A 27,201-nucleotide genomic window follows, 5' to 3' on the forward strand; every position below is an offset into this window, starting at 1 on the left:
TTAACTCTGTTTTCTTCTCCACAGATGCTGCCAGACCTGCTGAGCTTTTCCAGCAACTTTGTTTTTGTACCAAGTCAGAAGAACCTGATCCAGCAGTCCAAGAATATGTACCAGAAGACTCAGAGGGGAGAGATGCAATGATTGTGATGAGGTATAGAATGAGTTCCATGATTAATGGCCCAAATCAGGAAGCCCTGGCTGACATAAAAAGGCTTAGTGTCAGAGGTACTGACACTCAGGTACCGACTCTGAATGAGGCAGTACAAAAGGAGAGGACAATTCATGTGTAAATAAAGGGTGACTTGGTGACAGGATTGCGGCCTCTGTGGAGTTCATCTGTTTCCCAGTGTTGATCAATTTCATTCTGCATTCAATTCTCGGAGAGTACCTGCAATCGAGATAAAATTATCAGGCCTCAAGGTTGCTGACTCATCACCTTCTCTCTGCTGGAACAGGGAACGTTTGACACAATTGCAAAGGGTTGTAGAAAACTATCGTTATACCTTCATCAGAATACAGATTGTATCTCATCAGAGCTCAGTCAAGTTTTCATTTTTGTCGTTCTATTAACTAATTTAATCATGTCTGTTAACATCACCTTCAAGTACTTCTATAATTATATGTTTGGCCTCTTCCATAAAACCGTAGGCAAGTTATTGTTTAGGGTACTTGTTATTCTTTTGCTCTGAATTGCACGTTAGACTCACATGATAATTGAATATATCCTTTTTGAACAACTTTATTTTCTATGTACATAAGAAAGACATCAGTGATATTCAGACTGATTAGAATATATATGAAAATATAAGGTATGAAACAGATGCAAATCATAAACTGAGATAACACGGCATAGAGCTGGATGAACACAGCAGGCCAAGCAGCATCAGAGGAGCAGGAAAGCTAACGTTTCCGGTCTAGACCCTTCTTCAGAAGGGTGGGTCTAAAAACAGAAGTTGCTGGAAAAGCTCAGCAGGTCTGGCAACACCTGTGAAGAAAAAAAATCAGAGTAAACATTTTGGGTCCGGTGACCTTTCCTCAGAAGTGGCCCCAAAACGTTAACCGTTCTGAGGAAGGGTCACTGGACCCAAAAGGTTAACTCTGATTTTTTTCTTCGCAGGTGCTGCCAGACCTGCTGAGCTTTTCCAGCTTGTTTTTGTTCCTGATTTACAGCATCCGCAGTTCTTTCAGTTTTTAATCAGTGACATCCGTTGACTGATTTGCAAGGCAAGTTTGGAGAAACTTTGGATTGCTCAACTTTGAAAATAGGCGAATAAGAAAAATCATATAGAAGTATAAAATAATTCTCATTGAAGAAAGATAAATATACTGTGGAAGTAATTTTGAATTTTGTTGTCTGAGATCTAAATGGAGCAGCAGATTAATGGAACAAAAATCAAGCAGCTTCTAAACCAGACAGCAGACAGGATCCACATTAGGAAGGTCTGGGTGGGATACTCTTCAGTAGATCGGTGTGGACTCGAAAGGCCAAATGGCCTGCTTTCATACGGTAGGGATTCTAATGATGTCTGAGTTGGGTGACTAAAATATCTAGACCTGGAGATAATAGTTAACCAACACTCACCTGTCTCTGACAACATTAATGGTCTTCAATCCCATAGCTTTGGCTATCTGAATTGCTGCCTGGCCTACACCACTATTTGCAGCATTCTGTATCACAGAGTCACCTGTAAAATACCAGAGTGTGACAGATTTCCACAATTTTTCAAATGTACTTCAAACAAGACATGCAATCATCCTATCCGCACAAGATATGCACTTCCATATTTCTATTGTTAATGCGCTTTTACTTGCAATATACAGTACATCTTAGATGCCAGAATCAAATGCACTTTTCCTCCTATTGATGGCCAGTTGAGATAATTATGTAACTGTCATATTTGATAGAGTCACAAATTAACAACATCAAATTTGAGAAAACTTAGTTATGCTTTTTGTCAGGCCTGCACTTCTAACATGATTAACATACATAACACAAAAGAACATCTGAGCAGTAATTTGTCATCGAGGATCTCCATTTAATAAAAACAAGCAACTGTATAATTTAAATCACATCATTCCAAAAGCATCCATCCTGACAAACAGATTGCCTTAGAAGTGAAAGAATGCCTGACAGCAGAGTGCCTATTACCTTTGTTACACTTGTGCTTGTCATAAAGTTATTTACTCTGTTGGTTAGACAACTCTGTAGATTTAGAAGAAAAAAAATCACAACAAATGGGTGGGGGTGGAACTTTGACTGTTGATTTTGCAAAACATTGCAGCGATAGGATCAGTGGTGCATATTAGATCTTAAAACATGAAAACTGAACTAAAAAGAATCTTAAAATGTCAAGCTCTCAGATATACCAGCCAGTTTATCTACCATACAAATCCAGATGATTGTTGGTTCAGCAGGGTTCATTCCAGAGAAGGGTGCCATAATTGGTGTTAGCATCTCTAAATTAGGGAATGAAAAATCATCCAGGGTTGTCAATTATGATCATTATTGGAAATATGCATTGGAGGATGTCTAAAGATGCAACATATCCCTATCCTTAAATTTCTTACCAACCCTCAATGATTAATTTCACACACAAAAATTGCTACTTAACTAAATTTTATTCCAATGACTGTAAACTGCTTTGAGAAGTGTCATGATTGTGAAAAGCACTATACAAATGCAAATCTTTATTTATTTTACAAAAGAGAAATGGATAACATCAATGATAATATCTTTTTCTTACATGGATAGAGCAATGATCCCATTACAGGTGGGTAATTTTTTCCCAACCATTTTCGTTGTCACTCTTTATTCATTGTCTCACCTAAAATCAGAACTGAGGATGTAGGAACATACAAATCAAAACTGAGCAAAGCAGTTAGAAGAGTTAAAATACTGGCATCTTATAAAAACAACCAATTCTCACTGATTTCTCAAAAGGTCTGACAATGAAGATTGAAGGAAGTTAACCAACCATCAAAATAAAATAAAAAGCCCTTTACCCATTCCTCTCACCCAGCCACTCAAATGTAAGATGAAGCTGCTACGCAACAAAAGGTAAAAGCATAAAAATCAAAACTTAGAAGGTAACACTTGCCAAGGTTTGTCAGAGGTGGTCTAAGGGATGCTACTGTCTAGAGTTGCCCTATTTTGTGCTATACATCAGGAATGAGAGGATTAAAACTTTTTCATTTTTCTTTAGGTTATGTTTTCATTTCAAATATTATCCATCACTGCAGTTCAGATTTTATCTTTAATATGACCAGGTGCCAATAGTGCACTTTCCATTTTATAGGTTGTCATATCCAGTAACAAATTATTTAATTTTCTCAGCAGGAAATTCTTTATCTTCAATGGAGTAGGTGACCGCCTAGTGGGTATTATTGCTAGATTGTTAATCCAGAGGTAATGCTCTAAGGACCTACATTTGAATCTTGCCACGGCAGATGATGGAATTTTAATTCAATAAAAATCTGGAGTTAAGAGTCTTATGATGACCATGAATCCATTGTCGATTGTTTAAAAAAATCCATGTGGTTCACAAACAACCTTTAGGGAAGGAAACTGCTATCCTTAACAGATTTTGACTACATGTGACTCCAGACCCACAGCAATCTGGTTGACTCACAACAGCCCTCTGGGATGGCATAGCCAGTAATGCTCTTATCCCATGAATAAATAATTTAAAAAAAACTTTAGCTGTTTGGCATGAATTTTTATTAGCTGGATGAGTTCTCAAAATGGAAAGAAGGCAATTTAGAGATAATTGAGCTTTCGTGGACAGTCTTAACTCTTCCAAATGTCCGTTAAATATATATGAAATAAAATGACAAAAATGGATATTTATTTCCAACAAACATGTAATGAAACATGATTAAGAATCTTTGATGTATCACAATGAATGATGGACAAGCTATGTGTTTTGAGATTGTGTTGAAGTCCCATTTTGTTATCAAAGACTCAATTTTGTGGATAAAAGACAACGCATGTGAACCATGTCCAAAATAAGCTCAGAATTTATATTCCTTTTTTGACAATACTATGTCTTTAAGGAGGCATATTTTGTCCTTTTTTGCAAAACGAAGAAAGCTTGAGACTGAGGTGATGAGCAGTCTGCGCAAGTCAACGAAGTAAACAGCTTTTGAGGCTTTGGGGCTTTTAAAGTCTTTTTTAAAAAATAGAAGTAGCCTGAATGGGTGGGGTCAAGCTCCCACAGAATCAGGAATTTTAGTTTTAGCTTTCTGTAGGTGCTGGAGTCTTGAAGCTGGATTGGAAGATCTAATTTCTCGCTCTGTTACAGCTAAAAGCTGGGGTTCTCTTCCTATTGCTAGAATTACGTGAGACAATCCATTTTACTGAATTTGCCTTTGCCAAGGATGTTACGATATTGAAGTAGTTAATTAGTAGTAGTTAATGTATTTATTATTTTGTTAAGCCTTTCAATACAATTATAGTTAAGCCAATTTTTCTTATTTGAACTCTGCGTTTTGTGTTTTGCTTGATATCAAGTAGTTTGACCAAATTGCATCTGGAATGCAACGCCTTACGCATACCTTTAAAGTAAGAAAAAGTTAGGGTCTAGACTATCTTCTTAATATATTTTGATGGGGTTTGGTCTGGTCCATAACACCCGTGTAGTCCTGATCTCCAGGTGGACACATCAAGAACAAGACCGCACTGTTTTAAGGTAATTTGACATGGAGAGATACTTTGCTCTTGCAGCAATTTAATCATTAATTTCAGATCTGGAATGCACTGCTTGAGAATGTGGTGGAGGTAGGTTCACTTGAGATATTCAAGAGGGAACAGGATTATCTTCTGAAATGGAAAAATATGCAGGGTTATGGGGCAACTGTGGGGGAAATGTGATTATGCATGTTGTACATTCGGTGGCCTGAGCAGACAGGACAGGCTGAATGGTCTCCTTTTGTGCTGTTCTGCTATTCTGTGATTGGTATTTTGTTTAACTTTATCCAAGTTGCAATTAGTGCATTCATGTCTTGAGACTTTCATTGGCAAAGATGCAATAAGGCTACATCTCTAGAATGTTGAGCCACTGAATGTTCATCTACCATTTAACCAAACTTATTACTTATATACTTGATTCTGTATAACCTATTCAATTCAAATAACTGATCCAACAGCACTGAATCTAACCATTTCATTAACCTAAAAATACTAACCAGATCTCTTCAGTCAGTCTTCTCATATGATATACTCCAGCTCTCCAGTGTGCCCTGATAACTACTCACACTTCAGCAAGGTATCAGTTACTAATAATCACATCAATACCATGAGTTGAAAATCTGGCTTTAATACAGTGCTATATCAATTCTCAATAAAACAACAATTAATGCGAAAGTGTTTTTTTTCTCTGGGGTGAGGTTGGTTGGAAAATACTGACTTGTTAGGGACAGCCCACTTCAGTGTTTTTTTGTTTAGCAGATTCTTACTACAAGGTACTTTGTTGGCACTTTTGTACTTGTTAAATTTGATATTAAATTTCTGGTTGCTTCCATTAAATAAACATGGAGATGCTCACTATCGCAATATAGCAAATTTAAACAACAGCATTGCTAATGGAGACAACGCTAGAATATAAATAAGACAACCATTGAAGATGCTTCTGTTGAAGTACTGCTTGCAGGAAAAATAAATGGATACCATTAGCAATGCATGTATTTAACTTTGGCCTAAAATGAGCCAGCACTGCTGTTCTTTGCTCTCTACTCCTGATAATCGCTAGTGCACGAGGTTTATGGCAGACCTGTAAAGTCACGAATAAATCTTGACAACATGGTTACCTAAATGCCTATCAAAATATCAGAAAATGGGTCCTTCAACAATAGCCGGGAAAACTAAGTCCTCTTCCACGAAGCTCCTGTCCCACAACACTTCAAATACCGGATTAAGATCAACAGTGAGATCCTATAAAATATGGACCAATTTCCGTATCTTGTGAGCCTCCTTCGCACATTTAAGACCTCACACTTATCCAATAATCAAGAATTGATTTTTGGTTTAGAAAGATCAATTTTGAAAGTCAGTGCAAGACAAAGGCAGGCATAAAAGTTTATGTATGTGGAAAGGAAAAGATCAGCTAGGATAGATTTACACCCATTACAGGTGGTAACAAATTAATTTGCAACAAAGAACAAGGAAATGACAGAAAAAATAAGCAGTTACTTTGCATCAATCTTCATTGAATATGATGCACAAAATCTCTCAAATACCATGTAACCAAATGACTTAGCTTAGCAAAGATGTAGGACTTGAAAACCTGGCTAAATTAAAAATTGATATATCTGTGGACCAGATCAGCTTCACGAGCTTGAAGATATCACTAATGAAACTGGATGCATTGGTGGTTACTTTTTGTAATCCTGTAGATTCTGGAAAGGTTCCTGTTGATTGGAAAGTAACAAATGTAATTCCACTATTTACGAAAGGGAGGGATAGAGCTGCAAACCTATTATCATGAGTCCCTACAGTGTGGAAACCGGCCATTTGGCCCAACAAGTCCACACCGACTCACCCTCTACCGTATCCCTGTAACCCTGCATTTCTCATGCCTAATCCACCTAACCGCATCCCTAGGCACTGTGTGCAAGTTAGCAAGGCCAATCCACCTAACCTGCACATCTCTAGACTGTGGGAGGAATCCAGTGCACCCAGAGAAAATCGATGCAGACACAGGGAGAATGTGCAAAATCCACAGAGTAGCCTGAGGTGGGTCCCTGGCCTTACGAGGCAGCCGTGCTAACAACTGAGCCACCGTGCTGCCGTATCTTGATGTCAGTAGTGGGAACAATGTTAGAATCCATCATGTTGTAGACCACACCAAACGCCCTCAAAATATACCAAGGCAATAGCCTGGACCTAACTTTTTGTTTTACTAAAAGGCACAGTGTTCCAGACGTGATTTGATTGGTCCACTATTAGGCTTTAAGCAAACACACTTTATTCTTACAGAGTTAAAATGTATAAAACTAGGGGGCATGTATTTATGGTGAGAGGGGGTAAAAGTTCAAAGGAGATGCGAGGGGCAAGTTTTTATTTAAACAGTGGTAGATGTCTGGAATGCACTGCCAGTGGTGGTGGTGGTGGACGCAGATATGAGAGGGACGTTTAAGGGACTTTAGATAAGAACATGAATATGCAAAGAATGGAGGAATATGGACCAATGGCAGGTAGAAGGGATTAGTTTAATTTGGCGTTATGTTTGGCACAACATCCTGGGCCAAAGGGCCCGTTCCTGTGCTGTACTGTTCTACGTTCTATGAATAAATGATGTTGTCTGCTTCCGTGGGAAAAAAAACAAAGACAGATGAGAAGTTGGAACGTTTTGGTGTCCAAATGGACTAATCACCAAAAGCTAGCATGTGGGTGCAACATTTCACGAAAGTGGTAAGTAATCCATTTTTATCCATTTTTGTCAAAAGAATAGAAAGGCAACTTATTATCTAAATGGAGAGAAACAACAGTGCTTCAGTGCAGAGAGATCTGGGTATATTTGCGCACGAATCACTGAACACTAATATGCAGGTACAACAGGTAGTAAGGAAGGCAAATGGAATTTTCACATTTGTTACGAAAGGAATAGAGGATAAAAGAAAGGAAGTGTTGCTTGTACAAGGCATTAGTGAGACAGCACCTAGAGTGCGGCATACAATTTTTGCCCCTTACTTGAGGCGGCATGCAGTTGTATTGAAGGCATTCAGAGGTAGTTCACTAGATTGATTACAGAATTGAGCTGATCATCTTATGAAGAAAGATTGGGCAGTTTAGGCCTACATACAGATTTAGTGTTTAGTTTAGAAGAATGAGATATAATTGAGGTGTAAAAGATACAAATTGGAATATTTCTTTTAAGGCGCAATTTAGAACGAGATCCTTTTAGGATAAGGGGGAGTGATTTAAAAAGATGAGAAACTACTTCTCTCAAAAGGATCGTGAATCTACGGAATTTACAACCCCAGAGTGCAGTGGTTTCTGGGACAGAGTAAATTTGAGGTGGTGATTGACAGATTTTTAATTGGTAATAGGTTGTAAGGTTATGGAGAGGAATGTGGAGTTGAGGTCAAGATGAGATCATGCAGAGCAGCTTGAGGGGATGACTTGCCTATGCCTAATACTAGTTCTTATATTCTTATTCTGAATTGAAAACAAGATAATTGCCTATTCTGCATGTCATAAACCATCAACTGGCACCCTCGATAAAATTATATATCTCAAATACCGCAAGGTTTACTGTATTGTTCTGTCCAATTACTATAGATTTTAATTTATTTACCTCAATGTAAATATACTTGTCGCTCAATCGAATGACATGAAAAATCAATAGTTGATTCAAATTTTGAGCCAATTTCTCTTCAAATACTGTGATGCCCAGTTAGTCATTGGGAGTGTGAGTGAGAAGGCTCTCTGATGCTGAGTTTTAAGGCTAAGTTGCATTATTAAGTGATTTATGCTGCTAAGTAGAACAGTGATGTATACCACCTGCATTACATTTCTATTACTCAGTGTATGTTTTTAGATTATGTGGACCTCTAGATTACTGGAATATTTGATCAACCAACAAACTCATGGTTCCATAGGTGCCAGATAATAAAAACTTTACTGTACTTATCTTGTAGCTCACCCAAGGCTGAAAACGTGAGTGCAAATATTTTTGAATTTTTTGGGGGTTTTATTTGTCTTGTGAACTTCTTCCACTTTAACCTGTTTTGTTAGTTACTCAGATTGAATATGTTATAACAAAGATCATTCAGATAAATTTAACTATCCAATCAAGCTACTACTTACCTAGTCTGTTTACTCATTGGATGCAGAAGCACAGATATGTTGCAGTCCAAAAGGTGGCCATCCAGCCCATCCTGATTGCACAAGTTATCCAAATGAGCATTTGGCACTATGAGGCAGCAGCGCTAACCACTGTGCCACTCAGCTTGGCTCCCTGTTGGGTGAGGAATGTTGCAGCAGAGGTTGCTGGCCAGGACCTAGTAGGTTTATGGCATTGGAGTATGAGATCTGTCAGGACACAGACAGAATGGGGTAGTCGCTTGATGTGGTAGAATACAAGTGGTGTCTTATCACAGTGGGCGAAAGGCAGGATTGATGACAGGGTGTTTATATAGCTTGGATGACAGGTCTGGTCGTGTGGAAGGAAGCCTGTTAGTTTGGTGTGTCACAGAGAAGCATGCGGACTCCTTCTGGTCCTCAAGCAATATTGGCAGACATCAGTCCTCAAAGGTTGAGGTAACTTGGCTGCCCAGTGTTAGTAAAATGAGATAAAATCTGAAACATGCAGGCTCAATCAAATATTTAATTCAGGAATCCACACCCTGGAACCTAGTTGGATGCCCCATTTGCCACCTTTACCTCTGTTTAAAATCTGAAGTGGTTTGAGCTTCTGTTTGACAGGATTCAGGACGGAGACTTTGAAAGATTTTCAAAACCACCAGTTTGGGAGGTCAAAATTACCTCTGGTGACTCCAGGATCCTAATTCAAGCCATTTGCAAACTATCTCTAGTGGGGTGCAACAGGGATCAGTACTAGCACCACAGTTATTTACAATAAATATTAATGACTTGGATGGTGTGTACTATCATCAGTTTGTGGATGACACAATTATAGGTGGCAAGGCAAGTGGTGAGAATGATGGAAAGGAGTCTACAGAAGGATACGGACAGGTAAAATGAGTAGATATAAACTTGCCAGACGCAGGCAAGTAGGACTAGTTTAGTTTGGGAAACTTGGTCAGCGTGGACTGGTTGGACCGAAGGGTCTATTTCCCCGTTGTATTACTCTATGACATCGTGAATTCACTCAATGTCATTCTAATTCTTTTCTGACGAAGGCTCTAGGCCCGAAACGTCAGCCTTTCTGCTCCTATGATGCTGCTCGGCCTGCTGTGTTCATCCAGCCCTGCACCTTGTTGTCTCGGATTCTCCAGCATCTGCAGTTCCTACTATCTCTCATTCTAATTCCTTTTTGATTTAACCTGCCTACACATGATCAGGCAGCATTCCCTCCAAGCAGCTGTGGTACTATAAGTTCTAAGTAGCCATCCTGAGGGGTTGCACACTAAGCAGCTTGCTGTTCGCAGCATTGATGTTGTGATACTGTAAACTTCAAAACTTTAAAACTTTAATAACTGTTCAGGGATTGAAAGAATCAGCAATAACTCTTTCTGAAATAAACTGTTTCCTGAGATGAAAGGAACAAGGAGAAACTATTATAAAGGAATTAAAAGCAACATGATGACTAACTATTCCTGGGAAGGAGTCAAAGCAATAAATAAGGCGTTTCCTGGGACAGAGAAGGTAATACTGTTTGATAACCTGCAGCCTTGTGACAAATGGGCAATTAAGGCTGCTTTTAGAAGTAATGTCCTGAGTTAAAGGGTTTAAGCTTTCAAACAGACAGTTAATGCCAAATGTAACAAGGAACAGGAAAGCTACTTCTGATAAAAAGGAAATCTACACACTTGATGACTCTAGAAGTGTAACTAATATTGTAGATGAACGGATCTAAAGCATCATCAATAAGAATCTTCAGAAGACAAAAATCCTGAGAATTCAACAACAATTCTTCAGCTGCAGAGCAAGGATTGTGCCCAGGACACATTCAGAGACAGATGGTGTTGGTTGAAATTGTAGTTAAATTGCCCCATTAAATTGGGTAATAGCTAAGTTGAGTTGCGAGGTTTAACTTGCTTACTTGAGGGGTCTTATTTTGGTTGCCACATGCAACAAAGTTTAAATAATTGTTTCAATACTTGATTGTCTCAGAGGTTTCTTAATAAGCAGCCAAATTAAAGGTAGTTTGTGGTAACTGACACACAATGTCTAGTTCCGGCATCACTGCCGCACGTGGACCTGGGAGGTCCAGGATCACAGGTAGTGCATTCCAGGTCCTAAGCAATTGCTGTGTGCAAAAGTTTCTTTCCCCCTGACATTGGTCTTGCTTCTTCTGTCAATGACTTTCACACTGTATCTGCCTATCCAACAAACTTTTACAAATGTTAACAGCTTCGCCCAATCTATCCAGACACCTCGCAATTTCAATGAGTATCTCAATGAAATCTCTTCTCAGTCTCGTCTCCAAGGAAAGCATTTCTAACTTTGCAAGTCAATCATCACATAGCAAGTCCTCACAAAGTTGTTGCTGCATTTCTGAAAATCACACCTTTACGTTAGACTTTGTGAATTATAGGTTCTCACAGTAATAAATGTTCTAGCCAGTTGATTCATTCGGATTTTTTTTGGGAAAAAAAATAAATTGAAATACTGTATCATACATGTACGACACCAGGCATTCCTAACTGAAATAACTGGAAAAATAAAATACAAAATACAAAAGAAACAATAGGGAATATTCTTCATCTCCTGTACAATATTTTAAAATATTGCAAGTTTTTTTTTAGGTATTTAAAATATTTTTAAAAATACACATTTTAACTTTTAGTTCAGGTCATTCAAGCATGCCCACATCTGTTCTTAATTTGAACACCCTTCTCATTGAAGCTGTTCACCCTTCTGTTTGATAAATGGAAAAGGACAAAACCCATGTCTGCATATCTACTTCACTTTTCCATTGATCATAAAGCTCAGATTCAGAGTACAATGCAGGAAATCATTCCCTGATACTTACTTTTGAGGAGATTGGCTAAAACCGAATGCAGTTTTAAAATACAGTCTTCTATAAAAAGATATTTGATTCCAATCTTCACCTTTGGGCAACTATTCTCTGCTAGGATGTTAAATGGATGGGGTCATACCTGGTGCTTAGGAAGTTGGTTGCAGTTGTTGGAGGGCAGTCATCTCAGCTTCAGGCCATCTCTACAGGGAATCTTCAGGGGAGTGTCCTTGCCCAAGCATCTTCAGCTGCTTCAATGACCTTCCCTTCATCATTAGGTCAGAAGTGGGGATGTTCACAGATGATTGCACAATATTCAGCACCATTCACAACTCCTCAGGTACTAAAAGCAGTCCATGTTCAACTATGGATCATGTTCAAGATCTGGACAATATCCAGGCTTGGACTGTCAAGTGCCAGGTAACATTTATACCACATAAATGGGATGACCATCTCCAATAACAAACAATCTAATCACCACCCCTTGACATTCAGTGGTGTTACCATCACTGAATTCCAACACCCCATGACCTATCACCACCAAATCAATATCCTGAGGATTACCATTAACCAGAAACTCAATTGGACTTGCGAGATAAACACAATGGCTACAACAACCGGTCAAGGGCTAGGGTTACTGCACTGAGCAACTCACCTCCTGACTGTCAAAGCCTACCCATCATCTACAAGGCACAAGTCAGGAGCACGATGGAACATTTCCCACTTACATGGGTGAATGCATCTCCAAAAACACTCATAAACTTGACACCATCCAGGACAAAACAGCCGCTCGATTTGCACCACATCCACAAATATCTACTCCTCCTACCACTGAGGCTGTGTGTAAGATCAACAAGATGCACTGCAGAAATTCACCAAAGATCCTTAGACAGCACCTTCCAAACACATGATCACTTCCATCTAGAAGGAGGAGTGCAGTAGATACATGGGAACACGATCCTCTCCAAGTTCCCCTCCAAGCCATTCACCATCATTCTTAACAAAATCCACCCTAACAGCATTGACAGTCAACCCTTTAGGTCTTGATTTTCAAAGATAAACAATCAAAATTTGTGTTTGTATTCATATTTTGTACTTATGGCATATTATGTTCATACCATTCAACAACTGCAAAATGAAATCAAAGCTTGGAAATAAGTTGGTCAATTTAATGACAGCTGATACCTGCCATGTGGATAATAAGTATGAAATATCACCTGATTAAACTTTTCAGCAATGCCTCACTTTTAATGGAAAATAATCTATTTTTGTAACATGCACGACAGAAATTGCTTTAAATTAAAGAACAGGAAACAAACAGTAAAAGGTCAGGTGGAATGGTAGTGTACAATAAAAAGGCACTTAGATAAACAACCAACATACAAGTCTTTATTTTAAACCCTTAAAGTTGGCTATTAAGCACCAGAATAACTTCAAAGAAGATAAAGATTTCTCCTTGACCAGCACTGCTCCAAAGTAAGCTCACAAAAAAAACCAAGAAATCAATTTAACTCTATAATCTCTGTTGGTCAAGCTTCCCTTTTTAAATTCTGAGGACAATATTTTCTTCTCCAGTCTTGGGAACATAGTGCTGCACAGGAATAGATTTGAGAATAAACAGCCCATCCTGTTGTATATTTGCTACTCACAATTGCATCAAATGCTTACCTACATCTTCAGATATTTAAAATTTTGTAAAGAACAGATTACACACTACAGCATCTTAATTTGCACATTTCAAAATATTAACACTTCAGAAGCCATGCAATGAAGACGACACTCAAACACCTTTAAATAAATGGATCTGGGAAAAAAATATACAAATTGAAAATAAGACCCAACAATCAGGGACAAGCAGGAAGAAATAGCAGGCAAGAGCTTATCGAAATCACGGAGAAAGAACTTCAAAAATGCAGCTCAATTATCTGAACACAATGTACTGGGTGAGACTGAATTTATAAAGATACTATGAGTTTTACAAGAAGCATTTAAAATACATTTATCCAAAACCATTCCCTCAAGCTCAAAGTACGCTCATGAAAATATTTTATACATGCATGACTTAATAATCAAACAGACTAAAATAATCAGTTTCAGCAGCAACCAAGTCTTTCACGATTACACCAGTTATCACATTTTTCTTCATACCTTTTTCAGCCAAATAATCGATTTTGGTGTCAGACAGATGCATTTTTAAAAGGAGGGGTCGCCATTTAAGACTATGCAAAATCATTTTGTTTAAAAAAACTTTTATTTTCACTACTAAATACAGGGGAAGAAATAAGTACCATTACCATCACTAGAGAAGCAGTATTAGGTAAATTAATGAGGCTAAAGGCAGACAAGTCTCCTGGCCCTTAATGGCTTGCATTTGAGGATTCTAAATTGCGTCTGAGGATCCTAAAAGAGGTAGCTACAGAGACAGTAGATACATTGGTTGAAATTTTCCAAAACTCATTGGATCCTGGAAAAGTATCACAGGATTGGAAAATTGCCAATGTGATAGCCTAATTCAAAAAGTGAGGGAGGCAAAAAGTGGGTAACTATAGGCCAATCGGCCTAACACCGATTGTTAGAAAAGTATTGGAATCAAACAAGGAAGTTTGGCTTCATGAAAGGAAAATCATGTCTGACTAATAAGTTTTCTGAGGAAATCTTAGCCAGATTGGTTAGAGGGGAACCAGCTGTCTTTTGTTTTCAGACTTCCAGAGGCATTCGACAAGGTAGCTTACAAAGGTTACGTTGTAAGATACAAGACCACAATGTTGTAGGGAGTATATTGACATTGATAGAGATTGGCTAACGGACAGGAAATAGTGAGTCGGGATAAAGGGGTTCTTTTTCAGGTTGGCAACCTGGGGGTCCACAGTGATCAGTGCTGGGACTGCAATTGTTTACAAGATATATTAAATATTGGAAGAAGGAAGCGAATGTACTGTAGCCAAACATGCAGACAACACAAAAATAAGTGGAAAGGCAGGTTGTGAGCAGGATATAAACAGCATACAGGAGCATATTTATAGGTTAAATTATGGGTAAAATAATTTAATGTGGATAAATGTGAAGTTGTTCATTTTGGAAGGAAGAACGAAAGAATGGGTATTATTTAATAAGAGAAAAACTACACAAAGCTGCAACAAAAAGGGACTGGGGGTACTTGAAAATGAAACACAAAGCTCACATGCAGGTGCAGCAGGTAATCAGGAAAGTTAATGGAATGTTGGCCCTTATTTCAAGGAGTTTGGAGTATAACAGCATGGAGGTCTTACTGCATTTGTACAAGCTGCTGGTGAGAGGACACATCTCGAGTACTGAGAGTACTTTCAGTCCCATTATTCAAAGAAAGATTTAAATCATTGGAAACAGTTCAGAGAACGTTCACTGAGTTGATTCCCATCATAGAGGGATTATCTTATGAGCAAAGATTAAACAGGTCATGACTCAAATCATTGCAATTTAGAAGAATAAGTGATCTGATTGAAACATGTCGGATTCTTAACAGGATTCACACAGTAAATGCCGAGAGGATGTTTCTCCTCATGGCAGAATATAGGACCAAAGTGCACAGTCTCAAAATAAAGGGTTGTTGATTTAAAACGGACACCAAGAGGATTTTTTTCTCTTAGAAGGTGGAGTGTCTTTGGAACTGCTTACTATAGAGTGCACTGGAGACATAGTCAGCAGTTGGAGACACACAGTCCTTGTAAATCTCAGAGTCTTGATCAGTAGGGGAAATCAAGGGTTATGGGGAAAGGGCATGAAAGAGGATATGAGGAGTGTTGGATCAGCCATGATCCTGTTGAATGGTGCAGCAGGCTTGACAGACCCAACAGCTTACTCCTGTTCCTAATTCTTATGGGCTCATGGTCTTCTTCTCTATTAAAGCCGATTTCAGCTGTATTACAGTTCTTCTGGAATTCTATCCAAATAGCCACTCTTTTTCATGGGCTGTTCATTTCAGGCTTAATCACAGCCAAATGCAGTCCGATCTTACCCAAAATCCAAAACTCTCGCAGGGATTCAGATCATGGAGAAGTGCCAGGTCTCTTAGATGCTTGTGTCACCTTTGCTACTTCTCTTTGGACAAGTTTGAAATATATCACATCGTTGTTCAGCCTTAGTGACTGGTATCCACTTCCGTCCTCAATGCTTTTAATAATTAATTATCATGGGAAACAAGATGTATTTTCCACAATAACAATGTGAAGTTAAAAGTACACGCATGGTAAACTGGTTAGTAAGGTTATATCGCATGGGATCCAGGAAGAGATAGCCAATTGGATACAAAGTTGGCTTGATGGTAGAAGATGGTAGTGGCAGAGGGTTGTTATTTGGCCTGTAAACAGTCATGTACCGCAAGATCGGTTTTAGGTCCACTGTTCGTCATTTATAACAACAATTTGGATGAGAATACAGGAGTTATGGTTAGTAAGTTTGGGAGTGACACTAAAATTGGTATTATAGTGGACTGTGAAGAAGGTCATCCAAGATACAAGATCTTGATCATTGGTCCAATGGACCAAGAAGTGGCAGATGGAGTTTAATTTAGATAAATGCAAGATGTTGCATTTTGGTAAGGCAATCTAGGGCGGGATTCACACAGTTAACAGTAGGGCTCTGGGGAGTGTTGCTGAAACAGGGGACCTAGGGGCTCAGGTTCATAGTTCCTCGAATGTGGCGTCACAGATAGAAAGGGTAGTGAAGGCAGCACTGGTATGCTTGTCTTCATTGGTCATAAAGTTGAGCTTAGGAGTTGGGACATCACCTTGCAGCTGTACAAGACATTGAGGAGGCTGCTTTTAGAATACTGCAAACAATTCCGGTCGCCCTGCTATAGGGAGGATGTCGTTAAACTGGAAAGGATATAGAAGAAATTTGCAAGGGACTGGAGGGTTTGAAATATAAAGAGAGGCTGTATAGAATGGAACTTGTTTCCCTGGAGTATTGGAGGCTGAGTAATGACCTTATAGGGGAATAGGTAAGGTGAATAGCCAAGGTCTTTTTCCAAAGATAGGGGAGCCCAGAACTAGAGAGTATAGGCTGAACGTGAGAGGGGGAAGATTTAAAAGGGACCTGCAGGGCAACTTTTTCACATGAAGGGTGGTGCATATATGCAATGAGCTGTCAAAGGAACCAGTGGTGGGTACAATTACAACATTTGAAAGACATTTTGACAGATACAAGTTCAGGGAAGGTTTAGAGGGATACGGGCCAAACGTAAGCAAATGGGAGTAGTGCAGTTTAGGATACCTCATCGGCATGGGCAAGTTGGACTGAAGGGTCTGTTTCCATGCCTATATGACTCTATCCACGTGCTGAAATTGCGAATTTAAACTCAATTCTCAAAATTTATCGTTAGTTTTGAATTGAATAGGGATACATACCAGGCTTCAGTGTCTCAAAGTCACACAACATTCTATAGGCAGTACATGTGTTGACACCCAAGGTAGCGGCACATAGAAGAGGTAGGTTATTCGAAACTTTACTAAAACGATTCATATTGCCCACTGCTTCCATTCTCCAGGTTCCTGTAAAAATAACACAAGTTGAAGTAAAACGAATCTAAAATTCAACAGTCCAAGTTTCAAAATGAATTGCTAGTTTAAGTAATTAATACACATCCATGATATCTTTCTCCACTGCCCGTTTTTGGTGCATCAGTGCACAACCCCAATCCACATTCCACAACAGATGCAAACAGCTTCTTTCTATGCCACAACAATTCTGCGATTCTGTGACATGTTCAATTTATCCACAGTATTTTTGCTTGCATAAGGTGAGGTGTGAATACAAATGAACATTCATTTCTGGGTCAAGTATAAGCTGGGTAGGACCCCGCAATGAACAGATACAACAACTCTGGTGCTTTATTCTCAAACCATGGCATGCACCCACCAAGGACCAGGACAACACAATCGCCAAAAGACTGGATGCCAAATTTGCCGTTGGTCTGCTTGCATCTTTCTACTCCGGATCCAAGCTCATGAGGAATTTGGTTAAGACTTTCTGAGCTCATGTCATGTGCTACTTTAAACAGTGAGCTCATAAAGACAACTTTGACCTGTCAATCTGAAATAGCACTGCATCTTGCAGCTTAGCCCCTTCCCTCAGAGAGATGCAGTTCAAGTGATTATATGTTACCCCTAGCTCTCTGCGTTGGCAATGCACCAGATGTCCTGAGCTGTAAAGATAATTATACAGTCAAAGCACTAACGTGGCTAGTGAACCTCCTGCATGAACAGTCACAGCATAGATGAATGCTTTTCTAAAACTCTGAATAGTGATTAAAACAATTCACTATATATTCACCGATGTCTTTAGTATTTGAAAATGCTAAGTAAATTATTGAAATAAAACTACAGGACATACATCTTTAAAACAGCATCTGTATTGTTAAATGTATTAAAAATACTGCTCACTGCCATTTAGAACAAAATATTTGTTTAGACACAGTATCCTAATTAAAGATTGTAACATTAGTCAATTTATTTGAAAAGGAATATAGACTGGTACATGAGGGTGAAATAAATGGTTCACTTAGAAATGGTCTCCGACTTACCAATAAAAATAAGTCACAACTTAAAGCAACTGCAGAAAGAGGGAGCAATGTAAAAAGGTGGTGGTGGCAAAGTGGTATTGTCACAGGACTAATAATCCAGAGATCTAGGCTAATTATTTAGGGTACAGAGGTTTGAAATTCATCATAGCAGATGGTGGAATTTGAATAAATGAAAATTTCAAATTAAAAGCTACGCTAACGGTGGAACCACCGTTGATTGTAGTAGAAACCTACTTGCATCACTAATAGTCTGGCATACAAGAGACACCAAACCCACAGCAATATGGTTGACTCTTAAAGGCCCTACAGAATAGTCCTAGCAAGCCAGTCAGTTCATGTAGCAATTAGGGATACGCAATAATGATAATCTGCATCCCAATTTAAAAAAAAAACAGGTTTTCTTCAGGTTTAAAGTGGGTTTTGACTGCAGAGAACAGAGAGACTGCTCCACAACTAGCAAAGATCTGATCATTTCTTTCTATATCTTGTTCCAGCTGTTTGGTTATCAGAGAATTGGGTTGGTATTGTGGGTGTGAATATTACTTGCCACTAATTAGCCCAAGCCTGGAAACTGGTCAGCTCTTGCCTCATTTTAGCATGGAATGCTTCAGTATGTGAAGAGTCACAATGATGTAATCATTCAATATCACTATTGTGTAATCATCAGTGAAGATCCCCTCTTCCAACTTTATACAGTCAGAAGGTTGCTGATGAAGCAGCTGCAGATTGGTGGGCCGAGGGCACTACCCTGAGGAATTCCTGCAGTAATGCTGATGATGGAGATGATTGATCCCTAACTGACTTTCTTTGGGCCCAGTATGACTCCAATCAGTGGACCAATTATCCCTGATTCCTACTAAGTTCAGGTTTGCTACGACTTCTTGATATTATACACAGGCAAATTCTACCTTTTTGTCAAGGGCTGTCACTCTTACTTGACCTCTGGAGTTCAGCTCTTTTGCTCATGTTTGACCAAGGCACTAATGAGGTCAAGAGCTGAGTAGCTCTGTCAGAATCTAAAACAATCATAGGTGAGCATGTTATAGGTGAGAAAGTCCTGCTGGATTGCATTATCCATGATTCCTTCCATTACTTTGATTACCAAACTAGCTTTTCATTTCATGTTATTTTGTTAAATGAACTTAAATTCCACCAGCTGCACTGGGGACATTTGAGTTCAAGCAGTGTAAATGCAAACATGCAATAGTATAGGAAAAATTAAAGGGAGGACATTGCTGGCAAGAGTTCAAATAGAGTTACAGAACAAGGGTCTAAAAGATGGTTCAACATTAAGTGATTTTTTAAAAATTCATGAAAAACGAAGTACATATATGACAAAGTACACAAGTAACTTCAACACAAGATTAGAGGGGATTTTTTAAAGTGAGAGGCAAGAGATTTAAAAAAAAACGATAGGGGCGCAACCTTTTTAAAAAAAAAGGGTTGTTTGTGTGTGGAATGAACTTCCTGAGGAAGTGGTGGATGTGGGCACAGTTACAATGTTTAAAAGACACTTCGATAACTACATGAATAGGAAAGGGGTGGAGGGTTATGGACCAGGAGCAGGCAGGTGGGACTAGTTTAGTTTGGGATTATGTTCAGCAATGGACTGATTGGACTGAAGGGTCTATTTCCGCACTGTATGACTATGTGCCCATAGCATTAGCCTAGGCTTCTGGCTTGCTAGCTCAGTAACATTACCTTTATACCACTGCAACATTCACATACACAAGAACACAATTTTTAAAGTGTTTTCAATGCATTAAATTGGAAAGTAGAGTTGGTGACTGAAGAAAAACTGTATCAGTGATGGGAAAAGCAGGTCAAAGTCTGCATTGTTCAGGGTGAGAGACCCTTAATAAATTATACCTTTGAGAATAAGTATAGAATTCTAATGAAATTGGTAGGCAAAGCATAAGACCACCGTGGCAATTAAACCACTTTCTTTCTCTCCCTTGAAATGTTAAGATTTATTGATTCAGCCTTTTATGTTGAGATTCCCAAGTTGATAGGATAAGGCATTGTGCCCTCTCATGTCTGCAAATGTGTGGTAGAGGCTAATGTGATGAAAGTTGTGTTATAAAACAAATATCACTTTTGTAAAAGCTTAAACTAGTAGCATATGGGTGTTGGCTTATTTTTGTGAAGGGATTTAAAATTAATTAGGTCATGATTTTAAACCAGCATGTGCCTTCTCAAGTGTTAATGGAAGTGTGTTTGCACAGGGGTTAACCAATGAGAGAGAGGAAACATTAAGGCATTGTTTAGCAGAATCTAGGATCAGGCAGTTATTTTTATTTAGTTCAAACACTTTTGAATCAGATTGAAGGAAATCTGACTCATTTTGAGAAGCAACATACAAAGCACATTTGGGAATAATACAGGCCTCCAATGCCATTAATGTTCACCATTAGGAAGGGCTTTCGTATAAACGGGCTTGCTCATCATTAATAAAATTTCCTTGAGACCTTTTAAGTTTCAATTATTGAAAAAAGGCAGGCTCCTTCAAGAAGTCAGTTAAACTGTAAAACTAACAGGAAACATTACTGATACCATTGGTAACTTGTTCCTGTGTATTCACACACATTAGAACAGAACTTATTAAATATTCAATTTCCTTTACAGTGTATAGTGAAAGCTCGTGTACACATCATACCCTGATGTAGCTTTACGTCTTGCAAAATCAATTTCAGGTGAAATTATTTGGGCTTTTCATAAAAAGGTCTGCGTTGACTCATTAAACACACCACATACTGTGCATAAAGATAACAATATCGTAGAAAACAAGTTATCTAATTTTTTTGTTGAAATGTGCAGCTGACTTAACTGCACAGTCAACTTAATTTTTTTGTGGCCCAAGTGTGAAATTTCAGATTTCTGCATGGCCTCCCAGCTGCTAAAACAATTGAAGTGCTATAATTGGTCTCACCCCTCCAATTGAGGATGGGAACAAAAATCAGCACTCTACTGTCTACATTCTTTATAAAAATTAATCCATCTTCACGTGAATTTACTTCTTTTAAATTCAGTTTACTAAAATTCAAAACAAATCCATTACTCTGATGAAATAAACACTGAATGCTGGAGAAACTCTGCTTGTCTGGCAGCATCTATGGAGAGAGAAAGACAGTTAACGTTTCAAGTCCTGTATGACTCCTCTTCAGGAGTGAATAAAGAAATCATCTACAAATAGATGGCTTTGTTAAGCGCCAAATGTTAATTCTGTTTCTCTCTCCACAGATGCTGCCAGACCGGAGTTCATTCAGCATTCTGTATTTGCTTCATATTTCCAGAAACCACAGTATTTTGCTTTTACTCTTTTAGTGAAATTGCTTTACTCAAACTCCTGCAGATTCTGATTTCTTCCCCAAGTAGAAAATAATTGAGTTAATAGGTGCAATGTATACAAGTCAGACTGTTTTTTGAAAGTTACTACTTTGAGTAGAAAACTACAGATAAAGTAATCCTGTATCATATTTCATTAAAGATAGTCATCAAGTTTCAAATCACATACATAAGAAACAGTGATCAATTTTATATCTGTGGACTTCAAGAAACAACAAACAGTAGCAGCACACCATTTGACTCTATTCCTTGTTTGCCACATCTTTGAAGTGAAGCAAATATAGAAACTTACCCAGCCCTGCATCAGATGGTATCACCCAGTCTCCTGGCTTCAGATTAGTTACTTTACTGCCTACTTCCAGAATTTGTCCTACTCCCTCATTTCCTCCAATTGCTGGAAGATCAGGGAGAATAGGATAGGTACCTGCAAAAAGACACCCATACATAACAAAGTGCGAGTAGACTGCACTCAACTGTTAGTATTACTTTGTTAACTGTCCAGTCTGCTGGACTACATGACGAAGTACGGGTAAGGGGGGCTGCTTGCTTTTTATGACTGAAGTGGGAGTCTTAAGCCACTTCCAAACCAAAACTGTCATTTTGCTTTGGTTTTATTTGCTCATTCAAAGAAACTGTAATGTAGTGGTTAAGTTACTTGATTGGAAATTCAGAGATGTTGGATTAATGATTCAAAGACGAGTTCAAATCCCACCAGCTAGGAAAATTTAAATACAAATTATTAAATAAATCTGGAATTAAAAAGAATAATATCAGTATAATTTATCATTTAACCACCAGAATGTCATAGAATGCCAAGTTGTTCACACATGTTCTTTGTGGGGTGGGGGGAATCTGCTGTCCTGGCCCAAACCAACACATATATGTTACTCCAGACCAACCAACATGGCCCTCAAATTGCCTAGCAAGTTACCCAATTGTCAAAAATGTGGCACATCACAATCTTGACAAGAATAATGAGGGTTACCAGCAACGCCCACATACCATGAAGGAATAAAAAAAACATGGAATCCTAGAAATAAATTTATAAATCCAGAGCATTTTCCCTCGCAAAAAATGTTCAGGTGCCGTTCACACTGAGATATGGCTTCCTCTCTTTGATGGCTGTTTTAACAGTTCTAGGACAGTCTCCCCACAACTTCATAAAGCAAAATGTTCATTAACAAGTCCTAATTCGGCAAAATTGATTTGACAGCACACGAGAACAATTGATGTGAAAATGAAATAGCCTGTTTCGACACAATTCAGACCAGACTCAGAATGAAGCAAGTGTAATTTCCTTAAAAAGACACCTGCCATTTGAACTTGCTAAAATAAGTGATTGTGTCATAGATCCTTATGAGATCACAGCGGTGCAGCTCCCAGTGAAGAGATCCAATGCAGCAGATTGCCCCATGACTTGCAAACTTGGAATTTCTTCATTTAGGAAAACCATTAAGAGACATTTTTGTGGGGTGAAAGAAAGTAGTAGTATTATAAATTGAAATTACTTTCAACATACCGCTGGAAAATACTTCAAATGTCAAAACACTGACAAATTCAACAACTGCATTAGGAACAGCAACAATAGCTATTGAGAGCAGTAATCTGCTAGAAAATAGGGCAAAAATTAGGGCAAAAATATAGCAAATTATTCCAGCTAGAATCAGCATGTTTCTCCTAACATTACAGAATGTGATTCTTTTGTATAAATGAGTAGCAAAAGCATTTACAGACAATGCTGTCAGATTAAACGCATCAGCTTTTGTAATTTATTCTTGCTGGCTCATTAAAAACCATAATAAAAATGATTTGGTCAATCTGTAGTGTTTGGAACCAGGTGGATTTTGTTGACTACGAGATCCTTGATTGGGGTTGTTGACCTGGACCAATAAGGGAGCCCTGGCTGACCAATACAAACAGGAGATTCAGAATTTTCTCAGTTCAGGGGACTGACTCTGAGCTGGCTGGTCATAGCCAATGTACTGCGCACATGTAAATAAAGGATGACTTGATGATTAGATACCAGCCTCTGTGCAGCTATTTCAATATCCAAACATATTTTCCCCAGTTATTCATTTCCTAGAAGTGCTGATGTAAAGTTGGAGGTGACATTCTCCTCTTAAATTTGAAATGATGATTACAATTTAGCTTAATAATTCATTTAAAAGTAGTCCAAAGTAATTTTGCTGAATCAAGTCAAGCTGAAAGCAAGTGAATGCATGTGGCTCCATTTCTCTAAATTACATTAGAACAATTTTTCTTATTCTTTCAGAACATGTGGACATCACCGACAAAGCCAACACTCGTCGTCCATCCCTAATTTCCCTTGAACAGAGTAACTTTATAGGCCATTGCAGAAGGCAGTTAAAAATCAACCACATTGCTGGCGTCTGGTGACATTTGGGGGCCAGGACAGGATTGCCAGGACAGGTATGGAAGACAGATTTTCTTCCCTGAAGGACACTGGAGAATCAGTTGGGTTTTTACAATAATGAATACATGTCATGGTCACCATCACTTGGACAAATCTAAAATACCAAATTTTGTTGACTGAATTTAAATTGCACTCGTGTGAACAAACATTCACAGATGTCAACTGGACCACTGGATTACTAGTTCAGAGGTAACGCCACTAAGCCACCGCGACCCATTAAAATCACATACAAACATTTTTATTGTAATTATTCATCAATTTAAATACTTTAAAAGCTGAACATTTATTGTTTTAAAGGCATGTTATCACAGGAAAAAAAATCTAAATTTAATTTTGGTTCAGCATAACTCTGGACGTCAGCTTCACTGACACAGAAATGTTACAGCAGACACCAAACACGTCATTATAGGAACTGCAGATGCTGGAGTCAGAGACAACACAGTGTGGAGTTGGAGGAACACAGCAGGCCAGGCAGCATCAGGAAAATTGACGTTTTGTGTCGGGACCCTTCTTCAGAATATAGCAGTATATATTCATTATAGCAGTATTTCCATCTTCTTACATGTTTTAAACATGTTTCAGTGTCAATGCAAAAGCAAGCTGCAAGTGACCGCTCAATTTTACTTCTTCAAAGCCTTACATCTGTTGTTAAATTATGCAAACTTATACTCACTGTCTCAATTACAATGTAGTCAAATTTTGATAGTGTCTCCTTCCCATAATCAAACAATATAGCAAAGCTAATGCAATTACACATTTTTCTTAGAAGACTAAAGGCCTCAAATATAAACAATTTTCATAATAAATTCTTATTCAGAAACCAATTGAGTTGCTTTTGTAGTAGTTGTAACAAGGTCAGGCAGGTGGACCTCACAGAATGAGTTCCCTGACTGGAACGTTTAACCTGATCCGATCGGAGACCTCTGACAAACAGGAGTTTCTGTCATAAACAGAGGTTCTGTTCACTCAGACCTGGCTCTGAGGAAGCCGGAGGTGTGTCAAGTAATACGCAAGTGTAAATAAAAGGTGACTTGGTGATGGGATACTTGTCTCTGCGGAGTTATTCTACTAGTGACAAAGAGTGGGATTAATGATGTAACCATGTAAGAGCACTAAATACCTGAAGGCCAGCTGGATTTCAAACAGGTACTATAGCTGGCTTCATCATTAGAAAATGTGGCAAGTGGAACATGTGTTTTACAGGATATGCTCTTCTAAGTGGTCACCCATGCCACATTGACTGAGCTTGGGGACACCACTTGACAGAAGTCAATTGCATAGCCTCATTCAGGACATAACCTGAACAGAGGGACTCTCGGTCAGCTCACAGAAAAACCCCAAAACAAAGCCAAGCCTCAGCCAAACAGTTAAAATGATCTTCAGGATCTGGGCTGGCAAACCATCATAGCAAGACAGCATGAATCCCACTAGACCCGAAGTGAGCAAGAGAACTCACCGGCCGGTATCCAGGAGAGTGCACACCCTTGAAAGCCCATCTATATCTGGATTGGAACAGTTCAATTGCTTAGCGACATCCAAATCAGAACCAAAATAAACAATGGTTAAACAGTCACCAGTACCTTTACGAATGTAAAGTTGTAACAGTAACAAGCCACAAACCACTGCCAGCGGTGGGATCACATTCTTAGTGCTCACTATCATAAGTTAGAACACTGTCCAGGAGCAAATATGGATGTCTTGAGCAGCCTCCTGCTGGCAGGTACACCACCGGTTCTGGTTTTAAATTTTGTGCACACCCTTCTGGTCACCGCTGACAATCAGACTTTGGATGCAAAAAGATCCAGTCCTAGCAAAGCTAAAACAGCTGGTGCTAATGGGGGAAATTAAAAGGGCCCCCACTACCAGAATTGAAACCTTGCTGGACCCAGCGAGACCAGATCATTGTAGAGGATAGCATTTTATTACAGATCAGAAGAGTGAGCAGCCCAAGCAAAGGTTGCCAGTCGATACAGGCTGATCTCCACCAGGGTCGTCCAGAAGTCTCCAACATGAGGATGTTGGCAAGAATTTATAACCGGTGATCAGGATGGGATGCATGTAGTGGTGAGGCAGTGCCCAGAGTGCCAACAAGGACAAAAATTACAGCCAGCAGCTCCACAACATGGGAATGGCCGGGTAAACCTTGGACTTGGTTACACATTGACTCTGTCAGCCTTTCTTAGTCACCGTGGATAGAGTTCATTTGTCAAACATGGGGACGATGGAAAAGCTGCAAGCATCTTTTGCAATACACTGACTGCAAAAGGTTTTGGTCACAGACAGCAGACCATCATTTAACAGCCAGAATGAGTTTTTCCTGAAGTTGAATGGCATTTGGTATATAACAACAGCTCCATAACATCCATTTGTCCAATGGTCTGGCAGAAAGAGCAGTCCAAAATTTGAAGGCAGGCTAAAAGAAACAGCCTGTAGCTTCACTCAATACCAAACTGTTCCAGTTCGTATTTGATTACCTGACCACCCTCATGAAACTCCAGGGGCAGCTCCAGCAGAATTGCTAATGGGAGAAGACTCTGCACTGGGTTAAATCTGATCTTCCCAGACCTAGAATGGACGGTGAAATAGCATCAGGCATGCCAATGCTGGACACAAGACTCGTCTAAGCGAGAGAGAAAGTTTACTTCTGGGACCAAGTTTGGTGCAGAAACAACAGTAATGATCCTGAATGGGTAACAGGTATGGTTGACATGAGGTCGGGTCCCACGAAATGCAAAGTTCAGATAGGTGAGGATGTCCTGAACAAACATACTGACCAAATGAATGCTGCAAACGCATGAATAGGGCAGGAGCAAAACATACCTCGCTCCTCAGAACAGCCAGAAAGGCTCTCAGAACACCCTCTCCATCTTGCATAGTTTCTCCCCCTCTGTCTAGCAAAGAAACCTCGGAGTCTGAGATGGACACAGTGGATGTAGCGGCCTTGACGCCTTTGCTGACTGAAGATGATTTATTTCTTCCGAGATGCTACGGGCACAAGAGGTAGGCTACGGTCTGGTGCACGCAACCCAAGTCTGAGGCTGAGTCGAAGGAACCAGACCAAGTGTGAAAATGCCCCAGTAGAGGCTGCAAGAGAAAGAACAGGCTTATGTTCCCCGACTTTGAGGTGGAAGGATATCACGATTGTGACGAGGTCAGCCAGGCAGATCTCATAGAATGAGTTCCCTGATTAGCCAGTTTAACAACCCCAATTAGAGAGTCCT

At 39.1% G+C, this 27,201-nt stretch overlaps 1 protein-coding gene across 3 annotated transcripts in view; it reads right to left on the reverse strand.

Annotated features, from left to right (window-relative positions):
* The window catches only part of mecr (mitochondrial trans-2-enoyl-CoA reductase), a 108,125-nt gene that overhangs the window by 61,708 nt on the left and 19,216 nt on the right, over positions 1 to 27,201 (reverse strand). For 2 of the 3 annotated variants that reach the window (XM_048612878.1, XM_048612879.1), the window contains exons 3-5: positions 21,839 to 21,970; positions 17,027 to 17,170; positions 1,583 to 1,685 (exon numbers count right to left, since the gene is read on the reverse strand). In XM_048612878.1, coding sequence (XP_048468835.1) covers positions 1,583 to 1,685; positions 17,027 to 17,170; positions 21,839 to 21,970 — 379 coding nt within the window. The remainder of the gene's footprint in view (positions 1 to 1,582; positions 1,686 to 17,026; positions 17,171 to 21,838; positions 21,971 to 27,201) is intronic. The other variant, XM_048612880.1, reaches the window with a different exon arrangement.

This window comes from Rhincodon typus, chromosome 27, assembly GCF_021869965.1.
Source record: "Rhincodon typus isolate 14 chromosome 27, sRhiTyp1.1, whole genome shotgun sequence".
Classification (NCBI taxonomy): domain Eukaryota; kingdom Metazoa; phylum Chordata; class Chondrichthyes; order Orectolobiformes; family Rhincodontidae; genus Rhincodon; species Rhincodon typus.